The sequence below is a fragment of the Haliaeetus leucocephalus genome, unplaced genomic scaffold (assembly GCF_000737465.1).
Source record: "Haliaeetus leucocephalus isolate CR32 unplaced genomic scaffold, Haliaeetus_leucocephalus-4.0 Scaffold21, whole genome shotgun sequence".
Taxonomy (NCBI): Eukaryota; Metazoa; Chordata; class Aves; order Accipitriformes; family Accipitridae; genus Haliaeetus; species Haliaeetus leucocephalus.
In genome coordinates this window covers 1,165,575-1,184,168 of record NW_010972457.1, presented here as the reverse complement: position 1 = coordinate 1,184,168, position 18,594 = coordinate 1,165,575, and the positions used below count along the sequence as shown (strand labels likewise).

Genomic DNA, 18,594 nt, shown 5'->3' with positions numbered 1-18,594 from the left:
TGTGTAGGAGTTTTCAGCATTAATTACTGACATGTTCCACCTCTTCCTTGGATGTTACTGTCCTCTGCACAGATTGGCCAAAATATATATAAAGGAGCCGTTTCTGGCTATACTTCTGTCTAAAAGTAGAAAAACTTCCATGGGAGCCTATAAATTCCATTAGATCCAAATTATACGTGTTCCCAATATTTATCCACTTGTCAGAGAGCTACTAGATGACTGGCCCAGACATGCCTGCTCAGTACTGTCTTGCCACATGCATGTCTTCTCTTGCCTGGTGTGCATAGGAACCCAGTGAAATGAACTGGTTGTTCATATCCCATAAAAATAAACAGGAAAGTTTTCATGGCCATTTGTTGTTTTCTGGCTGCTTGCAGATTCTGGCAGACATCACTGTGTCATTTCCACTTGATTTGCCAGCATGCAAGCTTTATAATTTTTCATTTTAAATGAAAATTAGAAGCGCGCTGTAATTGCAAGAGACTTTGGGTGAAATCCTCTAACGCTTACGTGTTATTTCAGCATTTTATCCTGCCCTGTCTCCTTTTTCTGCCCTGAAAGTTGAAGGTAAGGCATGTACCGTAGGTGAGGAGGCCCCTCTTTGCTTCCTCCACATAAATGGATACTGGGCAATTGTAGCATACAGGGGCACTACACAGCTCCCTTCCATCAGGGATGGGTCCCTTCCCGTGGCCCTACACAGTATATGAAGCTGGAGGAGTTATCTGAAATACAGACATAAAGAGTATATTTTCTGTTGTAATTTATTAAGACTTCCTCCCTTTCACGTAGATGATTTAATTATTGTTATTTCATCATTATTTAGAATGAAACAGCCAATTTGTGTAGAGTAATAGTAACCTGGGACCAAAATGAGCGCTTTCCATCACTATGAATAAGTGGCTTTATTTATTTACTTCCTTCTTTCTGGCAGCTGTTGCAGAGATGCAGTGAACCAACTTTTTACTTTAGCTACTCTGTCTGTGGTTTTTCCTTGGTTTTATCTGTACTTTTTAGGCTTTGTGATATCTGTGATAGAAAAAAGTACAGTAGCCTAAGCCTTAGGTGCCTAAGTAACCTTTCTGTGCTAGATAGTAACCACTAGAGGCCCTGTGTCCTAGTTTAACCTTGCAGAAGCCAGTTTAAAGTAGGAGTGATTTCAGTCGAGTACATAAAATTTTGGAAACCTCCTGACACTCTTGTGGCAGGTTTTCTGATATGGGTACGATTATTACAACAAATATTGTAGGTCCTCTGAGTTAAATGCAAAACCAAGAACTGCTTCTTGGACACTTGTGTGCATTTCTGTTAGCGCCCTGGATTATTAGCAGGACACACTGCGGGTCTTGACAACTTCACGTATGTGTTCAGTTTAGGGCGAGTTCTGAACTGATGTGACAACTTCCTGAGGTGCCTGTATACTCTTTTTGTCATATCTTATGCACTGATAATTCAATTGACAATGACCTTCAAGTATAGGATGCAATGCTGATGTACCTGAGAACATAACTGATAAGAAAGTACTTGAGGGATGATAAATAGTGCGGTGCACGTTAATAAATGCTACTTCTTGTGCACATGGAGCTTATATAACTAAAAAATAAGAGCCTTGTCCAGGGATACTCCTGCATGTAGTAAAACTCTTCCAAGAACTAGGAAATCTGAGAAGTGGAAACAGTGATAGAAATGGTGGCATCCATAGCATTAACATACACAGGTTGTCTTTTTCTGAACCACGCACTTTGCCAATGACAGGGAATGCAGCCTTAATAGAAAATGCCCTATCTTTTGCCTCAGTATAAATAGGCATCTTGGGGCATGCAGGATACTGTCGCATGTCCCTGGGCATCTCCCATCCCCCTTCAGAGCTGGTAAATGACATTCACTACTCCTTTCTTGGAAATGTGCAAAAAGGATTTCCATAGATAGTCTTTGGAGATTTCCTGTTTTCTCATGTGTGTAATAGGTTGGGTCAAGCAACAAAGAAGAGGGAGGAAAGAATAGGATTTAATTTTATATGGAGTCTCCCGTCATCACCGTTGGAAAAAAAAAATGGATGAAAAGAGAAATATGCATAACAGGTGATGTCAGTGTTAATTTAAATTAAGATCATATGTTTTTATGCAGCAGCTAGACACCTTCAGTTATGGGAGGGGTCGTGATAATAAATTACATTCCAAACAAATGTTAACAAATTGCTTGTGTGCATGAATAATTAGTCATAAAAATAACAACATTATCTACAGTATTTTAAGCCAATATAGTTTAAATGTATAACCTATTATTTACTCACTTTTTGGGCGCCTGAATTGTACTAAGAAAAGTTGTCATAGTCACAGTTTAAAGACAGAAAAATAATATTAAGTTGTATTTTAGCGTATCATTCTAAAACACTATGAATGCAAAGGATACTGTCTTAAGGTACTGGTTATCAGAAATTCATAAAAGCACAGCTCCTTAAAATCTTTTAAATTACGGATAAGGAAATTTATCTTGTGAATCAGGTAATACTTTTTTGGTGTTTGCAAAGTGTCAAAATACAGGGATTTAAATGCAAGCTATATCATTTTAATTTGTAATTATTGAATAGTTTCAAACAGCTATAAGTAATGATCAAAAACCTAGTCCCATTACAGCTAATTAATGAAGAAATATACAAGTGGGAAAACTTTAATTTTGTGTTTCATAAGCACACAGAGACTGGAAAAAAAAAAAGTGGAAATTCTTAGCATTGTATTTATTGGGTTTTATTCTCCTGTTTCACAGAATTTGAAGACCTCTGTAAAAATCTTCACAGCACTTTGTGATTCTGCTGGCCTAGGCAGAGCATATGCAGCTATAGCCAAGATCCTGGTAAGGTAGGTTAGCACATCCTTGTCTGACTGTCAGTGCAAGTTCATTCAACTGTGAAAGACTTAAATTGTTAGAGGTCTGTCGCTTCCCATTACTGACTGCTTAAATTTTAAGCAGTGCCCTTCTTGCAGGAAGTGACCCTTTCATTGAAAGTTATTTTAAACTGGTACACATTTTTTAAAGTGTATGATCCAAGCTTTTCTTTACCTGTAAACTATAAGAAGCCCTTTTTTCCCCACATTTGGGGGGCTTTTTTTTTTTTCCCCACAAGTTTGGGAGGGACCTTACTGGAAAATAGAAATCCAGGCATATTTTCCAGGTTGAAAAAGACAGAAAATCTTGAAGAATGTAACAAGCTTCAGTAGGTGTCTTAGTGTAATCTTTTCTGAACTGTAAGTTTCCATTTATTGCACTCACTTCTTCTGTGGAGGCATTTCTGGTTTGTGCATGTGTAACTAGATATAAATTTGTTGCAAATAAGATGCTTGTCTTCGATGTTTTCGTTTCAGCGTCTGGCATTAAAATCATCTTCCAGGTGAATTAGTTTGAAACTACTTCAACTTCTTACACAAATAATTTTGACATAAAGTAGTCTAATGCAATTATCATATGAAGTAGGAAAAAAAGAGATTAAAGTGATGGTTGTGGCTTATCCTTGATTCATCCTATGTTTAGGGACTTCAGTGCATATGATGCATGATGTAGGTTGGCAAATTGTTTATGGAGGAGGACTTGTCACCAGGTTTATTTCAGTGAGTGGAGCAAATTCTCCTGTTTGAGTTAGATCCCTTGTCTCTTGGCCTTTCAGAGCATACAGGGACAGCCACAATCACAGTTCTCTTCAGCTCTCTCATACATAATTCATGGCTACTCATATTCTGAGCATCCTAAATAAGCACATGGGATAAGATGTTCAAAAAGCCACGGAACAGACTTAGAATACCAGGTTCCATTTTCAAAACTGTCTTAAGCCTAACTGACAAAGATGTAGTTGCTAGGACACCAGCTGTTACAATGAGTGACTTTGCAATGGGTGCAAAGGTATCTGAGTTCTCAGCATTCATTGGTTCCTTGTATTCACAAAAAGCAGCAGTGTGCGTAGAGGGTGACCTAAGATAGCCAAGAGGACATTCCTAGAAAACCATGTATATTCATTTCCTCTCTCTGTGATTTAAGCATCCTGTAATGAGAGCGCATATATTTATTTACTCAGAAGTTACAGATTTGGAGATCCATCTGAAGTCAGGTTGCTAAACCCTTCATCTGAAAGACCATGCCAGTGCAAATTCTTTTCTTAAAAGCAGAGCTCTTAAAAGGAGTGGCTAGTGATTTTCTTCTGCGCCAAATCTGTACTCCACACCTTCTGGGAGCATTCTCTAGCTATCTGGGAATGGACAGTCTCACTGCTTTCCAGTTGTTGCAGTTTGAAAAAGAGGAAAACCAGTAGGTAAGGAGAAATGAGAGGGGAAGCTAAGAACAATTTACTATTTAAGGCATTCTCCTAGGAGAGGAACATTCTGATTGATTCAAGTGAAGGAAGAACTCACTCTCATGTCTAGGATCAGGGATTTAACTGATAATCTATTGCACAGGTGAAGACACAACTGTAAACCTTTCCTCTGGAAAATGGCTGCTGTGGTATTTTTTATGGGTTCATCTGGTAGTTATGCCCTGAGAACATTAGCCAAATTAAACACCTTACATATGGGCCTGCTTTGAAGAGCTTTAGGTGCATGATAGGCACAAACTGCTCAGCCCTGTAAAATATCATGATGATTCTCAGCACCTTTCAGCCATTTCAGAACCTTTTATGTAGAAAGGTCTGGGCACCTATGAATCATAGAATAGTTTGGGTTGGAAGGGACCTTTAAGGATCATCTAGTCCAACCCCCCCTGCAATGAGCAGGGACATCTTCAACTAGATCAGGTTGCTCAGAGCCCCATCCAACCTGACCTTGAATGTTTCCAGGGATGGGACATCTACCACCAATCTGGGGAACCTGTTCCTGTGTTTCACCACCCTCATTGTAAAAAATTTTTTTTCCTTATATCTAGTCTAAATCTACCCTCTTTTAGTTTAAAACCGTTACCCCTTGTCCCATCACAACAGGCCCTGCTAAAATGTTTGTCCCCATTTTTCTTATAAGCCCCCTTTAACTACTGAAAGGCTGCAATAAGGTGTCCCTGGAGCCTTCTCTTCTCCAGGCTGAAGAGGTGTTCCATCTCTCTGATCATTTTTGTGGCCATCCTCTGGACCCGCTCCAACAGGTCCATGTCTTTCCTGTGCTGAGGGGTCCAGAGCTGGACGCAGTACTCCAGGTGGGGTCTCACCAGAGCAGGGCAGAGGGGCAGAATCACTTCCTTCAACCTTCTGGCCACGCTTCTTTTGATGCAGCCCGGGATATGGTTGGCTTTCTGGGCTGTGAGCCCACACTGCTGGCTCATGTCCAGCTTTTCATCCACCAGTACCCCCAAGTCTTTCTCCACAGGGCTGCTCTCAATCCCTTCATTCCCCAGCCTGTATTGATACTGGGGGTTGCCCTGTCCCCAGTGCAGGACTTTGCACTTAGCCTTGTTGAACCTCATGAGGTTCACATGGGCCCACTTCTCAAGCTTGTCCAGGTCTGTGTGGATGTCATCCTGTCCCTCAGGTATGTCAACCGCACCACTCAGCTTGGTGTTGTCTGCAAATTTGCTGAGGTTGCACTTGATCCCACTGTCTATGTCACTGATGAATATACTAAACAGTATTGGTCCCAGTACGGACCCCTGAGGGACACCACTTGTCACTGATCTCCATCTGGACATTGAGCCATTGACCACTATCCTCTGGATGCGACCACCCAATCATTTCCTCATCCACTGAACAGTCCACCCATCAAATCCATATCTCTCCAATTTAGGGAGAAGGATGTTGTGGGGGACTGTGTCAAAGGCCTTACAGAATTCCAGATGGACAACACCTGTAGCTCTTCCCTTGTCCACTGACATAGTCACTCTGTCATAGAAGGCCACGAGGTTGCTCAGGCAGAACTTGCCCTTGGTGAAGCCATGCTGGCTGTCTCAAATTACCTCCCTGTCCTCCATGTGCCTTAGCATAGCTTTTAGGAGGATCTGTTCCATGATCTTCGCAGGCATAGAGGTGAGGCTGACGGGTTGGTAGTTCCCAGGCTCTTCCTTTCTACCCTTTTTAAAAATGGGTGCAATGTTTCCCTTGTTCCAGTCACCAGGGACTTCACCTGACTGCCATGACTTTTCAAATATCATGGAGAGTGGCTTCGCAACTACATCAGCCAGTTCCCTCAGGACTCTTGGATGCATCTTGTCAGGTCCCATAGACATGTATGTTCAGGTTCCTCAGGGGGTCATGAACCTGATCTTCTCTTACAGTGGGAGGGGCTTTGCTTCCCCCAGTCCCCATCTTGTGGTCCATCCACTCGAGAGGTGTGGGAAGAGAGGTTGCCAGTGAAGACTGAGGCAAAAGATTTGTTGAGTACCTCAGCCTTCTCCTTGTCCATTGTTACCGGTTTGCCAGTCTTGTTCATCGGGGGGATACGCTTTCTTTGACCTTTCTTTGCTGGATCACATACCTGTAGAAGCCCTTCCTTATTATTATTCTTTGAGTCCCGCGAGTTCAGCTCCAGCTGCGCCTCGGCCTTCCTGACCCCATCCCTACACAACTGGGCAGCGTCCCTATACTCTTCCCAGGATACCTGTCCCTGCTTCCACTGCCTGTGCATTTCCTTCTTGCCTTTTAGTTTGACCAGCAGGTCTCCACTCAGCCACACTGGTCTCTTGCCTTCCTTTCCTGATTTCTTACACCTGGGATTGAGAGCTCTTGCACACTATGGAAAGTGTCCTTAAAGATCTGTCAGCTCTGTTCTGCTTCCTTGTCCCTGAGGGCAGTTTCCCACAGGGTCCTGTTGACTGACTCCTTGAAGAGCTGGAAGTTTGCTTTCCTAAAATTCAGGGTCCTGACCGTACTCTTCACCTGACCCATATCCCTCAAGACTGCAAACTCCACGAGAGCATGGTCACTGCAGCCCAGGCTGCCTCCAATCTTGATGTCACCAATTAGCTCATGTGCACTGATGACCAACAGGTCCAGCATTGCATCCCCCTCTGGTAGGGCTGTCTATTACCTGGCTTAAGAAGTTATCCTCAATGCATTCCAGGAGTCTTCTGGATTGCCTACAGCTCACCATGCTACTTTTCCAGCAGATGTTGGGGTGTTTGAAGTGCCCCAGCAGGACGAGAGCCTGCGAGCACGATGCCTCCTGTAGCTGGAGTAAGAAGGCTTTGTCAATAGGCTCCCCTTGATCAGACGGCCTGCTTCCCTTTGTGGCCTTGGTCTCTAATTCTTACCCACAAGCTTTCAACCTGCTTGTGGCTATTCTTCAGAGACAGCTCTTCACACTGTCTACATTTCCCCTTCCTCACCTGCCCCTTCTGAACAGCGTGTAGCCATCGATAGCTGCACTCCAGTCATGGGATTTGTCCCACCAGGTTTCGGTAATGGCAAGTAGAGTTGAGTCACAACTGAATTCTGACAGAATGCAAAAATTCAAAGCATCACAGTTCTGGATTTATGCTCCAAAACCTTAAAAAAGTCTCAGTTAAGATACATAAATATGTTTGTTTATGTGGGCCTTACATCTTCTTGAATGCTTGAACTCAATGACTGAGGATCATAGAGACTTGGGAAGTTTTCATCTAGTGTCTTCATGGGGAAATTTCATAAGGAGGTCTCACAGATGGGGAGATGCCATTCCATAAAACCCATTTATTCATTGTTTTAAGTAGAAATGGATAAATTCCATGATTACTTTTGCTTCATAACAAGCAGCAAAAATAGCTCAGTACAGTATCTCTGACAGGAGAAAATAGCATAAGCAACATTTGAATTGGGTGTTGAGGCAGCTGGCCAAAGCAAGGCTGCTTTCGATTATCTTTGAAAGGTTGTGGCAACTAGGGGAGGTTCCTGAGGACAGGAAGGTTGCAGGCGTCACTTCTGTCTTCAAGAGAGAGGATCCAGGAAACTTCAGGCTGGTCAGCCTCACCTCAGTCCCTGAGAAGGTGATGGAATGAATAATCCTGGAAGCAATTTCCAAACATGTTAAGGACAAGAGGGTGATTGGATTTAAGACAGGGAAATTCATGCTTCACCAACCTGATAGCCTTCTAGGATAAGATGACTGGCTTGGGGGATGAAGGAAAAGCAGTGGATGTGGTTTCTCACAGTTTTAGCAAGGCTTCTGACACCGTCTCCCATAACAGCTTCACACACAAGCTGATAAAATATGGCTGAGATCAATACACAGTGAGGTAGACTGGAAACTAGCTTAGCTACTGGCCTCAAAGGGTAGTAAGCAACAGCATGAAGTCCAGTGGGAAGCCAACCGCTATCGGTGTACTCAGGGATCAATACTGGCACCAATGCTGATTAATATCTTCATTAACGACCCGGACGCTGTGACTAAGCGTACCCGCAGCGTGTTGGCAGGCAGTACAAAATTGAGGGCGAGTGGTTGACGCACCAGGTAGGTGGCTGTGCTGCCATTCAGAGGGACCTCGGCAGGCTGGAGAATTGGGCCGATGGCAGTCTCATGAAGTTCAGGAAAGGGAAATGCAAAGTCCTGCACCTGGGGAGGGATAACCCCAGGCAGCAGCCTCGGCTGCAGGCTGACGGGATGGAAAGGAGCTTGGCAGAGAAGGACCTGGGTTTCCTGGCGGACAACAAGTTGCCCATGAGACAGCGATGCACGCTCATGGCCAAGGCGACCAGCGGGATCCTGGGCCGCATTAGGCAGAGCATTACGAGCAGGTCGAGGGGAGTGATCCTTTGCCTCTACTCAGCGCTGGTGAGGTCCCCCCGGGAGCGCTGTGTCCCATTCTGGGCTCCCCAGTACAAGAGAGGGAGGGACACAGTGGAGCGAGTCCAGCAAAGGGCTGCAAAGAAGACTAAGGGACTGGGAGCGCCCGTCCTAGGAGAGGAGGCCGAGGGAGCTGGGAGACCACAGAAGAGAAGGCTCAGCACAGATTTCATCAACATGTACAAATTCCTGATGGGAGGGTGTAAAGAAGAGGGAGCCAGGCTCTTCTCAGTGGTGCTCAGTGACAGGACAAGAGGCAATGGGCACAAACTGAAATAGATGGGATTCCATTTAAACACATAAAGAAGAAAAAAATTACTGTGAGGGTGAATGCTGGAACAGGTTGTGGAGGCTTCATCTTTCAAAAGTCACTCAGAACTCTGCTGGACACAGGCCTCCTCTAGCTGACCCTGCTCTGAGCAAGGCAGATGAAGATTATCTCAAGAGATCCCTTCCAACCTTAACTATACTGTGATTCTTTGGTCTTTGTCTTAAGAAGTTCTTCTAGATAAATTCCCTTTTTCCATGTAATGCTCTCTAATAGAATGCTTTCTGTAACCCAGTATAATGGATATTTTAGACAAACCTACTTTTCAAAATTCAAGAATGGCATTTTTCATGAACAAAATTACGCTGGTCCAGTTCTACTGGTTCTTCCTTGGAGGAGGAAAGGGCATAGAAAAATGGTTTGAAAAGCCAATGTAAAAAGAGACATTAAAAAAAAAGCATTGTAAGTTTCTGTTTACTCTCATACCAAACTTTTGGATATTTACTTGTCTGATGTATAGCAAACAAGCAAATTTCTGGCAAGCCTGTTCAGAAAATATTGGATAAATGCATGAATATTACTGTTGGTGACAGAATCTCCATACTCAGCTTGGTCACTTTTTCTTTACTTCTATTTTTACCTGATCTAGGATAGACTTGTGCAAATGATTTTAAATTTGATGGATAATGTCTTTACAAAGAAAAGATGACTGTTTCTCTAAAATAATGCATTATAACCATAACATCTGTGAGAATTTGCACTGATTGCCTTGTGACATGTTGGTCAAAGTGGCTGAGCCCTCCCTAATTGCTCAGAACTTGTCTACAGCTTTGGAATTTTTTGTGAAATCTTTGCTGCAGATGTTTCCACAGACCATGGGACACTGCAAATCTCTATCATGTGTGTTTAGGTATGTCATTTTCCAGGGAAAAATCTGACATAATGGCATCGTGTTCTCGACTTATTCTGTCAGTGTCCACCATGGTAATGACTTCTTGTGAACACATGATTTATACATCCAATTCAATCACATGAGCAATCCTATAAAAGGTGCATATTTTCATAAAAGTCTAATAGGGGTAAAAATCTCATAGGGCATTTTAGCATGAAACTGGAAAATGAGTTGCTGTAGATATGTAATCTCTTCTGCTGAAGTCATCATAACTGTTCTGTGGGATCATGAATGACTATATCTTTAGGAAATTACACTTTATGCATTTAGGAAGGTGATGTCTAAGGAGATAGAAAGTATATGGCTATATAAAATAACATGTAGATTTTTGAAGGAACTATAAAATATTAGCCCTTTGAGTAGGAAAGACCTGTTTATCATGTTATCAGGTCTTATGCAGGATAAAGTGTTTCAGTAATCCTTCTAGCATACTTTAAATATCTCAAGCTGTAGTGCTTTTAAAAGTACTTCCCTTGAAAAATTATTAAACTGTACCAACCGATTGCTAGTTGGCATAAGTGAAGTTCTAACAGTGAGAAACATCTTTCTGATATGTATCAAATTGATTTCTGTTTGCTTGAAAGAGGTTATATGCCCTAGCAATTTTCATATTTTCTATATATGGAGCATAGGTTTTTATGTGAAATATAAAAAATGGCCAAAAATACATCAAAACATTTCTATTAATTCATGAAATTAAGAAAACCTTTTTACATTTTCTCCTGTCACTGATTCCATTTGCTTTATTACTTTCAGCCTCTAGCCCACAAACTTGGTGGCACAATCAACAAACCCCTTAGTGGCTGTTTCATCTCTGCTCTATTTGATTTCTCCACTCTGAGTAAATGATTAAGTTTTCATGCATTGGTTCAACCAAAATCTATGTTCACTCAACCACATCCTTTATTGATTACTTCTACTGCAAACAGTAGGCCAAGTGTGATATACATAATTGGACAGTTGTCAGGGGATGTGGGTGTTAACAGTCCTGTTTTCCCAGTTGGAAACTGGAATCACCTTGATACACAAATATTCTGCACTGTTTCATTCTCATTCCTTGGACCGAGGAGTCCTTTTCCTCAGAATATATGTTTTTAACTCTCAAAGGTCTGGTTGAATGGATTTAATGATTATACCATATAATATGGTCTTCAAGTTGCACCTGTGCACTGCATATAGAAAACTAGAAAAACTGGAATTAATATTTGTCTAACACTTTAACCTTGTCCTTTAACTTATATAAATCATATGTTGTATTTCTGTGGGGAAACATTTGATTTTCTCTTCTTAGGAAAAAAAAAAAAGGTTTAAAAAATGTGTTTCTAATTCTAAAATTTAGAAGCCTTTTGACATTTGGCAAATGTTTACAGTACAGTATATTTAATATTCTCATGATATTAAAATACTTAAATTAGGAAACTTTAGTAAATCCAACTCTGCTTACTGACAACTAAGCTTTACAGCAGCATATACTTGAACATTTCAAGCATGTTAGTTTGCAGTGTTTTGGCATCATTGTCTAGCAATCTAGCTCATCTCAGTCACATACAGATAATCTCTGCAATATTGTAAATTTGGAGCCATGCTTTGCTGTGTTTCCTGTTCCATGGCAGGTTCTACCCTGTTATAATTACTCTGATAGCATAAGACAGGGAATCGCAGACTTACACCAGATTTTGAAAGCATATATCCCTAATATGGTTTAAAATAAAAACCATAATGTAAATAAACCCCAGTCAGTCATTTGCTGCAGGAGTATAACTTGAAGGTGTTTTAAAATGGTGAGAAAATAAATCACAATTCTTTATCACTGACAGGAACTTCTGTTTCTGTGAATTTCTTAATTAAGACTGGATTTTCTGTCTTGCTTGGTGGCTTGACATTTAGCATGCTACACTCCTACATCAGTGACTCAAGTTCATGGCTAATATTGAGGTCAGCTGCAGTAACACTTCAGCCTTAAAGGGAAAAAGAGCGCAGTGCCTTACTCACAAGCAAACCCAGATGTCTATCTTATATCTTGTAATCATACTGCAGAGATCTTATATTGTGAATATGACCGGCTTTATTAAAAAAAGGAAATCTGCAAATGTTATTGCCAAAGTGCATTAGCCAATTTTCAACTTAGATTCAGCTGTGACCTCAGGTTGCTCTGATCTCACTGGGATTTGGGGGTGACACCTGCAATCCACAGTTTATAGCTTTGCCTGTGTGACTTCAGCAACCTTTGATCCACCCAGCCAAAGTGCAGTATTACATTCAGGGAAAGGCTGTCATCCCCAGAACTGAGAGACAGCAGCGTTACAGAGATGCTGCTGCACCACCAGGGTTCTAGAGCAAGAAATGGCAGCTCTGAATGACAGGAGCAGAAAAAGTCTTACTGAAAAACTAGCCTTCTTACCTCCTTCCCCTGTTTTGTCAGGATGTGAGGTCCAGCTCTATTGAAGTTGTTATCAGCTGCTCAGTAGAAAAAATATTAAAATAATGGAAACTCCAAAACCCCTGTAAAATCATCACCTGCATTTTCATTCTTGGCCTTAAAATATGGCACAATATTCTGAAGAAGAATTTTGTTTTATTTTGCTCAAAGGATCCAGTTCTGCATGGACTCGTCTCATTGGTCTCAGCACAGGTAGTGTCTAGACAACCGTTTTGGAAATAAAGTCCAGTCATGGATGAGTCATCACAAAGTAAAGTTACTTCAGAGCAGGGGGATAGATCTTCAGCATTTGGAGAAGCCATATAAGTGAATATTTAATTTTGTCCCTGTCCTTTGCTTCAGTCAGGGAAAAGTGGCTGAATCGATTAAGTACTTGGGAGAGTTTATGAAGACTGCTGAGAATGCTCATCTAAGCCAAAGCCTGGTGGATGCATGTGTATTACTTGGGAATATTTACAATGAAAGAGTAAGTACTGGTTGTAGTAATGATGTCAAACAATTGGGTTTAATGCATTGTAAAGATCTGGTTTTGCATATGAGATGACCCAGAAGGATTTGATCCAGATGTTGTACCTTACAAGAGTTACCAAAGGAGAAGATACTGTGTGACTGAATAAAATGTGCCTTAAGTTTTTGGGAAAGGTGAAAATTTCACACCATATTTAAAACATAGGGCTTTGTTCTAGAATGGGTGAGTAAAAACTCCAAATTCAGATCATGACAGACTTTCAGTGTTGTGAAAAGTCTGCGTCCAAATCACCATGGGGGCCATATATGCCCATAAAGAGTCATCAGTTAATGCAAATGAAATTTTACACTGAAATTCGTGCTTTTTTAAAATGAATGTATACTATATGGCATGCTAACAAGCAGTTTTTAATCTTAGCTTGATTTCTTGTCTACATTCTCTCAGCCAAATTTATGAAATGGGTGCTAGCAGCAAAGAGTTTGGCAAAAGGTCTGTGTTGGTAGTGGAAGGGCTTTCTCTTCTATATGCCTCCATCCAGCCTGATGGCTTTGATTTGGCCTGTTTAAATCAATAGATAGGCAGTGATGGACAATATTAACCTAGAGGTAACTAAGAAACTCCCTTTATCGTAGTTTCTAAGGTCTTTTGAAGTGCTTCTTTCTGACCCATGTGCCAGTCTCTGAATTGTTCCTCTGGGGTGGACCCTGCAAAGGCAGCAGTTCTGTTGGCTGCCTGTCTGGGTAGCGGTTTCCATGCTTACTCTGTCCCTTACCGCATCTAGACATGCAACACTTGCACTTGGTTTTTGAAATCAGAAGGGTTGAAAACATTACTGCACAAGTGAAAGATTCATGTTGAGCCCTTTAACACCTATTTTAGAGCTGAAATACTGCATGAAATTATTTAGATACAATAAGTAATAAAAATAATTCGTTCTGCAGACAGGACAATGTGGAAATTAGGAAACACTTTCACTATGAACAAAATAAAAATAGAAATACTCTTTCAAAATCACTCTTTCTAACTTCTGTTGCCTGCTTCCCTTTTCTATGTGTAATATATTGAACAGGCTGCTTGCCACTTTTCATTTACACTACCCCCAAATGCCTTTTCTTTTTTTCTGGATTCCTCTTACAGAGAACACCCACTACCAAAGTTGCTGGCCTGTTTTTGTTTCATAAGCAGTAGAAAAATTTCTTACTCTGTAATCTCTAAATTAGCCTGAGAGTTTTCTATTTACATATGTTCTTAGCATAAATGCCGAATTTCCTGTTGAAAACTAGGTATTAAAGTCTTTGAGAACTTGCTGAAGTAACTTTAAAATGGATCTGAAACTCAGAAGAGAGTAGGGTAATGTGACACTGTGTTTAATTATTCTACTCCAAATCTGAAAAATAATTCACCAAATTCTCTTTAACTACTTTTATATTTCACTGCTGCTGCCACCATTGCTAATAATCAATTCTATGAGAACTGATATTTTAAAAATTAACGTCTTTTTGCTTATTCTCTGAACTGTCTTTCTCAGTTCAGAATTTGCTGCCTTGGACTGGGGTACTGGTGTAGAAGGGAAGAAATGTAGTGACTTAATCTTATTAACTTACATAAATTATGTAATTTAAACATACAAAAAAAAAATCTCTTAAAGTTTTCTAATTCCCTATTTTCTATACCATTCATTTTTTCTTCAAGGGCAGCAATGTTTACCAAAACTGAGTCTAAATTAACATTTCCTCTCTTGGACCACTGCCTGCTTGGTGTCATTGCCAGTATTCTCTAAGTTAAGCCATTATGAGGGTATTTTTATTCAATTCTACTTCCCTCAGTGATACAATTTGCAGTAGTACTGTCCTTCTCATCAAATTAAAGATATCTCTATTTATATCTGGATCTATCCTTGGGGACCTTTAGTAAACCAGGGATATAATTTTTACTGTTCTTCCCAAAGTGACTTTGACCAAATTCACTTTGCTCTGTCCACACTGTTGCTGTATCTTTACAGTTCTGTCATCTCACTATTCCATCACCATCACTGTCTTTCTTTAATGCTGTACACCCAGTTCCTGCTTTCTAGACATGATTGTTTTATCCACGTTTCTTGTTTCCTGAAATGCCTGGGTTTATGTTATGCAGGACTGTTAGGTCTAATTTCTCCCAGTTTGTTAAGCAGTTTGCTTACTTAATATGCAAACTCTGATGGAGTTAGCATGACACACTGTCATTTCTGATTTCACTTTTCTCAAGTTTCTTAGTCTGATTTGCTGCATTCCTCTAACTAATTGCATCAGTTAACCTATTATAGTTCTCGTGAGTACTGTAGGTAGATGTTTCTGCTTTTTATCTATTATCCTACTGCTTATCATTCTTTATTCATTGCTGTGTCCTCATAGGCCTAATTCTGCTCTCCTGCTGTATTAAACGAAGCCTGAAGACTACCTGAATGTCTATTACTCTTTTCTCCTTTTTTAATTACAGGCACATTTTAGCAGTTATACAAATTTTGATCCAGAAAGTGGTATTAAGTGCAACAGGTATCAAGTGGAGTCTCTCCTGCTGGTCTCTGTACTCTGTGCAGAAAGGAATTTCAATCTTACTAAATCAAGCTGAGAGGGAAAGGATAAGACAGCTCTGAAAATGTTTTCAGTCAGGAATTTTGTGCCATCAGGGCAGCAGAATACTGCACCAATGGGAGAAATGGAAGGCATCTTCCAGGGAGCAGGCAGACTATAGTTAGTGTTAATGACAGACATATTGAAACTGCCACAAGAAGTTTGTCTAGCTCTGACAACAGCCAGAACTACTTCCTTCAGAGTAAGGTAAAGGATGAACAGTTCCATAATGGCTTGCTCCCAGGAAGACCTTTTTTTGCCTTGTTTTGTTTGTTGGGGTTTTTTTTTTTCCACACAAGGATGTCCAAATTTGTTCTTAGTAGGGTTGTGATCAAGATTGTCACGATAAATGATCTGTTAAGAGGAGAGAGCCATCTGTAATTATTTTTAAATTTCTTGCTCTTGAGTTATATTCAATTCATCCCTATTCTATTGTAGTTGGTAGCAATTTTCAGTGTATTCCTGGTTTATATTTGCTGTTAGGCATACATTTACTTTGTCCAGTTTTATTAATATACTGTTTATTTACATAGATTGTATCCACTCTGGCTTTCTCCACTGCATTCTTGATGCATCCTAATGTTTTGTTTAATCTTACTAGGTATTAGAGCTGTTTTGCATTTAGGAGAAGCCACTGCAGAGCTGCCCATGTTATTTCAAGTCCACCTGCCTGAGCCCGAGATAATGAGAACCCACTAAAAGTTACAAATAGTTCAGGCAGTATGAATTACCTCTCATTTTCTAAAGAATTAATTTCATTTGCTATCACATAACCACTCAGGTAGTATTATTAGGCCCCTTTGAAATTCCTCAAAGCCTTGCAAAAACCTTCCTTTTTTACCTTTTTCAACAATCTTGGCAAAACTGTAGTCTGATTCTTTTTCTATAATAATTAAACATTAGACAATACGGATACTAGAGATAAAGTTATTGCATGCTGCCACTTATAATGCCAACACAAAATGTACTACCTTTCAAGCCTGAATTATGCTACCTAGTTTTAATGACAAATGTAATTTATTTCCCAGCAATTCAATCTCTTTGTCTTTAGATTTCTTCAAATCTTTTCTTTTTAGGTCTGGTGGTACGCTACTTTTTTCTGTTTAGGTCTGGTGGTATGCTACTTTTTAAATTAGAAGCTTGCTTCTGCAACTCTTCTTTTGACTCCATCTCTGATGGTAACTCAAAGTAGCTTCATGGCAAAGAAGAAACATGCAAAAGATGAAGAAATATACTAAGAAATATTTTAGATTTTCAGCAGTATCCTTCAGCCTATCATGATTTCCCCTAGTTTTCTCTTTATTCATCTTTGGTCAAGAAGTTGAGGAGTTCTCTTTCTATATCTCACATAAAAAGTAGTTCTTGTTATACTTTTTTAAATTCCTCTTAATGTATTATCCGCTGTAGTTTATACTCCTTTTTACTGGACTCATGAATGTTGGATTTCTGTATTTAGCAGGATAAAGAGATAAATCATTTGGGGTTTCTATTTAGCAACACTTGGCTTATATTTCTCCTACTGTTTCTCTTTTTGTTTTTAGGAATATCCCTGGGTTTTGGTATACCACTTCTTCACCCATAAACCTGTGGGTTTTAATTTCTCTTATTTTCTGTGCTTTAGGTCCATCATTTCATTATCCTCTTTTTTCCATTTGTAAGATTCCTTTTCTAAAATTTAGTATCACAATAGTATATTAGGACCTTTCCTCCCATGGAGATGTTAAACTTAATGAAACAATAGTGATAATTTCTAAAAAATGGCCTGGCTGGAATCAGTATTAATACTTAGTATTGATATACTTAGGTTTGTTTGTTCAAAATACTACACAGACAACCAAAAAATAATTCCATTCCTGAGAAAGATATGAGCGGTGTTATCTGGATTTTAGAGGTTAGGAAACAGCAAGGGAGAGTGGTTTGCTTAATACCGTGGTATGAGTCATTCTGTGGGCTGGCCTCTCAGCTGCAACATCTCTGAGGTGCCAGAAGAGCAGGCTCTAATGTCAAGGTAAAATACAGGTGACTACAAGTAGTTTTTACAATGCTTTTCTTTTTTTCTGTTCTTTGCTAGGGCAACTATAATGAAGCTTTTGAATATTTCAGTCAGGCTTCTGAGGCAGCAAAAACTTTAAATAATTTGCCCTTAGTGGATGAAACAAAGACTTATTATGGCATTGCAAAGGCTCATAAACTGATGGTGGCATTTAACAGCCATATAGAAGCAGAGGATCCCGTCAGCCTCAAGTACCTGCTGGCATGGAAGGAGAACAGAAGTGACATGTGCACTGACCCTCTTACAGTCGGTAAGACATTGGTTATGAAACACATTAGTGCTGTATTGTCCTCAATGGCTAAGTCGTTTTTCTTGTAGAGTTTTATTAAATTATTTCCTGGGTTTAATCCTTGTACTGAATGGAGGTTAGATTTACTCCTTTGTGTGCTTATTTTAAAGGCTGAATTAAATAGGTTTAAATACAACATAGCAGGGAGAAAGAGATAGTAGTAGTTGCTATGGATGGTAACATACTTTTTTCAGTGCTGTTTTCAAATACATCACAGTTAAGGGCAGACAGTAATGTATTAATTTAGCCAAGTATCATTATTTTAATCTTTAAAGAAAAAAAAAAAAAAATCTTCATTTGCAGTCAGTTTTTCAAGTGCATCCAAAAATAAGTTCCCTGTTACTAAAAGTAAGAAGTGATTTCTGCTTGACATAGTGGACATAGTTCTGAATTCAGAAGAACATGCTGGTTTATTTTTGGCATCCTTACACTTGACATTGGAGGGGAAGAAAAAAGAAAGCAACTTATGATTTCTTCACTGTGTTTTCTTGTCTCAGATAAAGAGTAGAGGACGACTTTGTGTAGAGTAGACCTCTTTCTTCATGGGTTAAATTTTCTTTACTTTTTTTCCCCTGTACTATATGTTAATACAAGACAAACTGAATCATGCATTATCTCCAAGTATTAATAGTATTAATCTGTATTGTACTGGCAAAGGAAAAGGGGTAAGTCTACTCCACCTTAAAACTTTCCTCTCTGCATTCCTGTGCAGACTGTGAATCTGGAGTACAGTGGAACTAAATGACAGCTGGGGCAAAGTCATAACATGGAACTTCAGAGTTACTGTG

The 18,594-nt window shown here is 39.9% G+C and overlaps 1 protein-coding gene across 1 annotated transcript in view; it reads left to right on the top strand.

The window, feature by feature from the left end:
* Positions 1-18,314, top strand: part of TTC29 (tetratricopeptide repeat domain 29) — a 90,157-nt gene extending 71,843 nt beyond the window's left edge. Inside the window, exons 8-11 of the mRNA XM_010576351.1 lie at positions 2,767-2,858; positions 12,729-12,852; positions 17,536-17,767; positions 18,304-18,314. Coding sequence (XP_010574653.1) covers positions 2,767-2,858; positions 12,729-12,852; positions 17,536-17,767; positions 18,304-18,314 — 459 coding nt within the window. The remainder of the gene's footprint in view (positions 1-2,766; positions 2,859-12,728; positions 12,853-17,535; positions 17,768-18,303) is intronic.
* Positions 18,315-18,594: the final 280 nt, after the last annotated feature.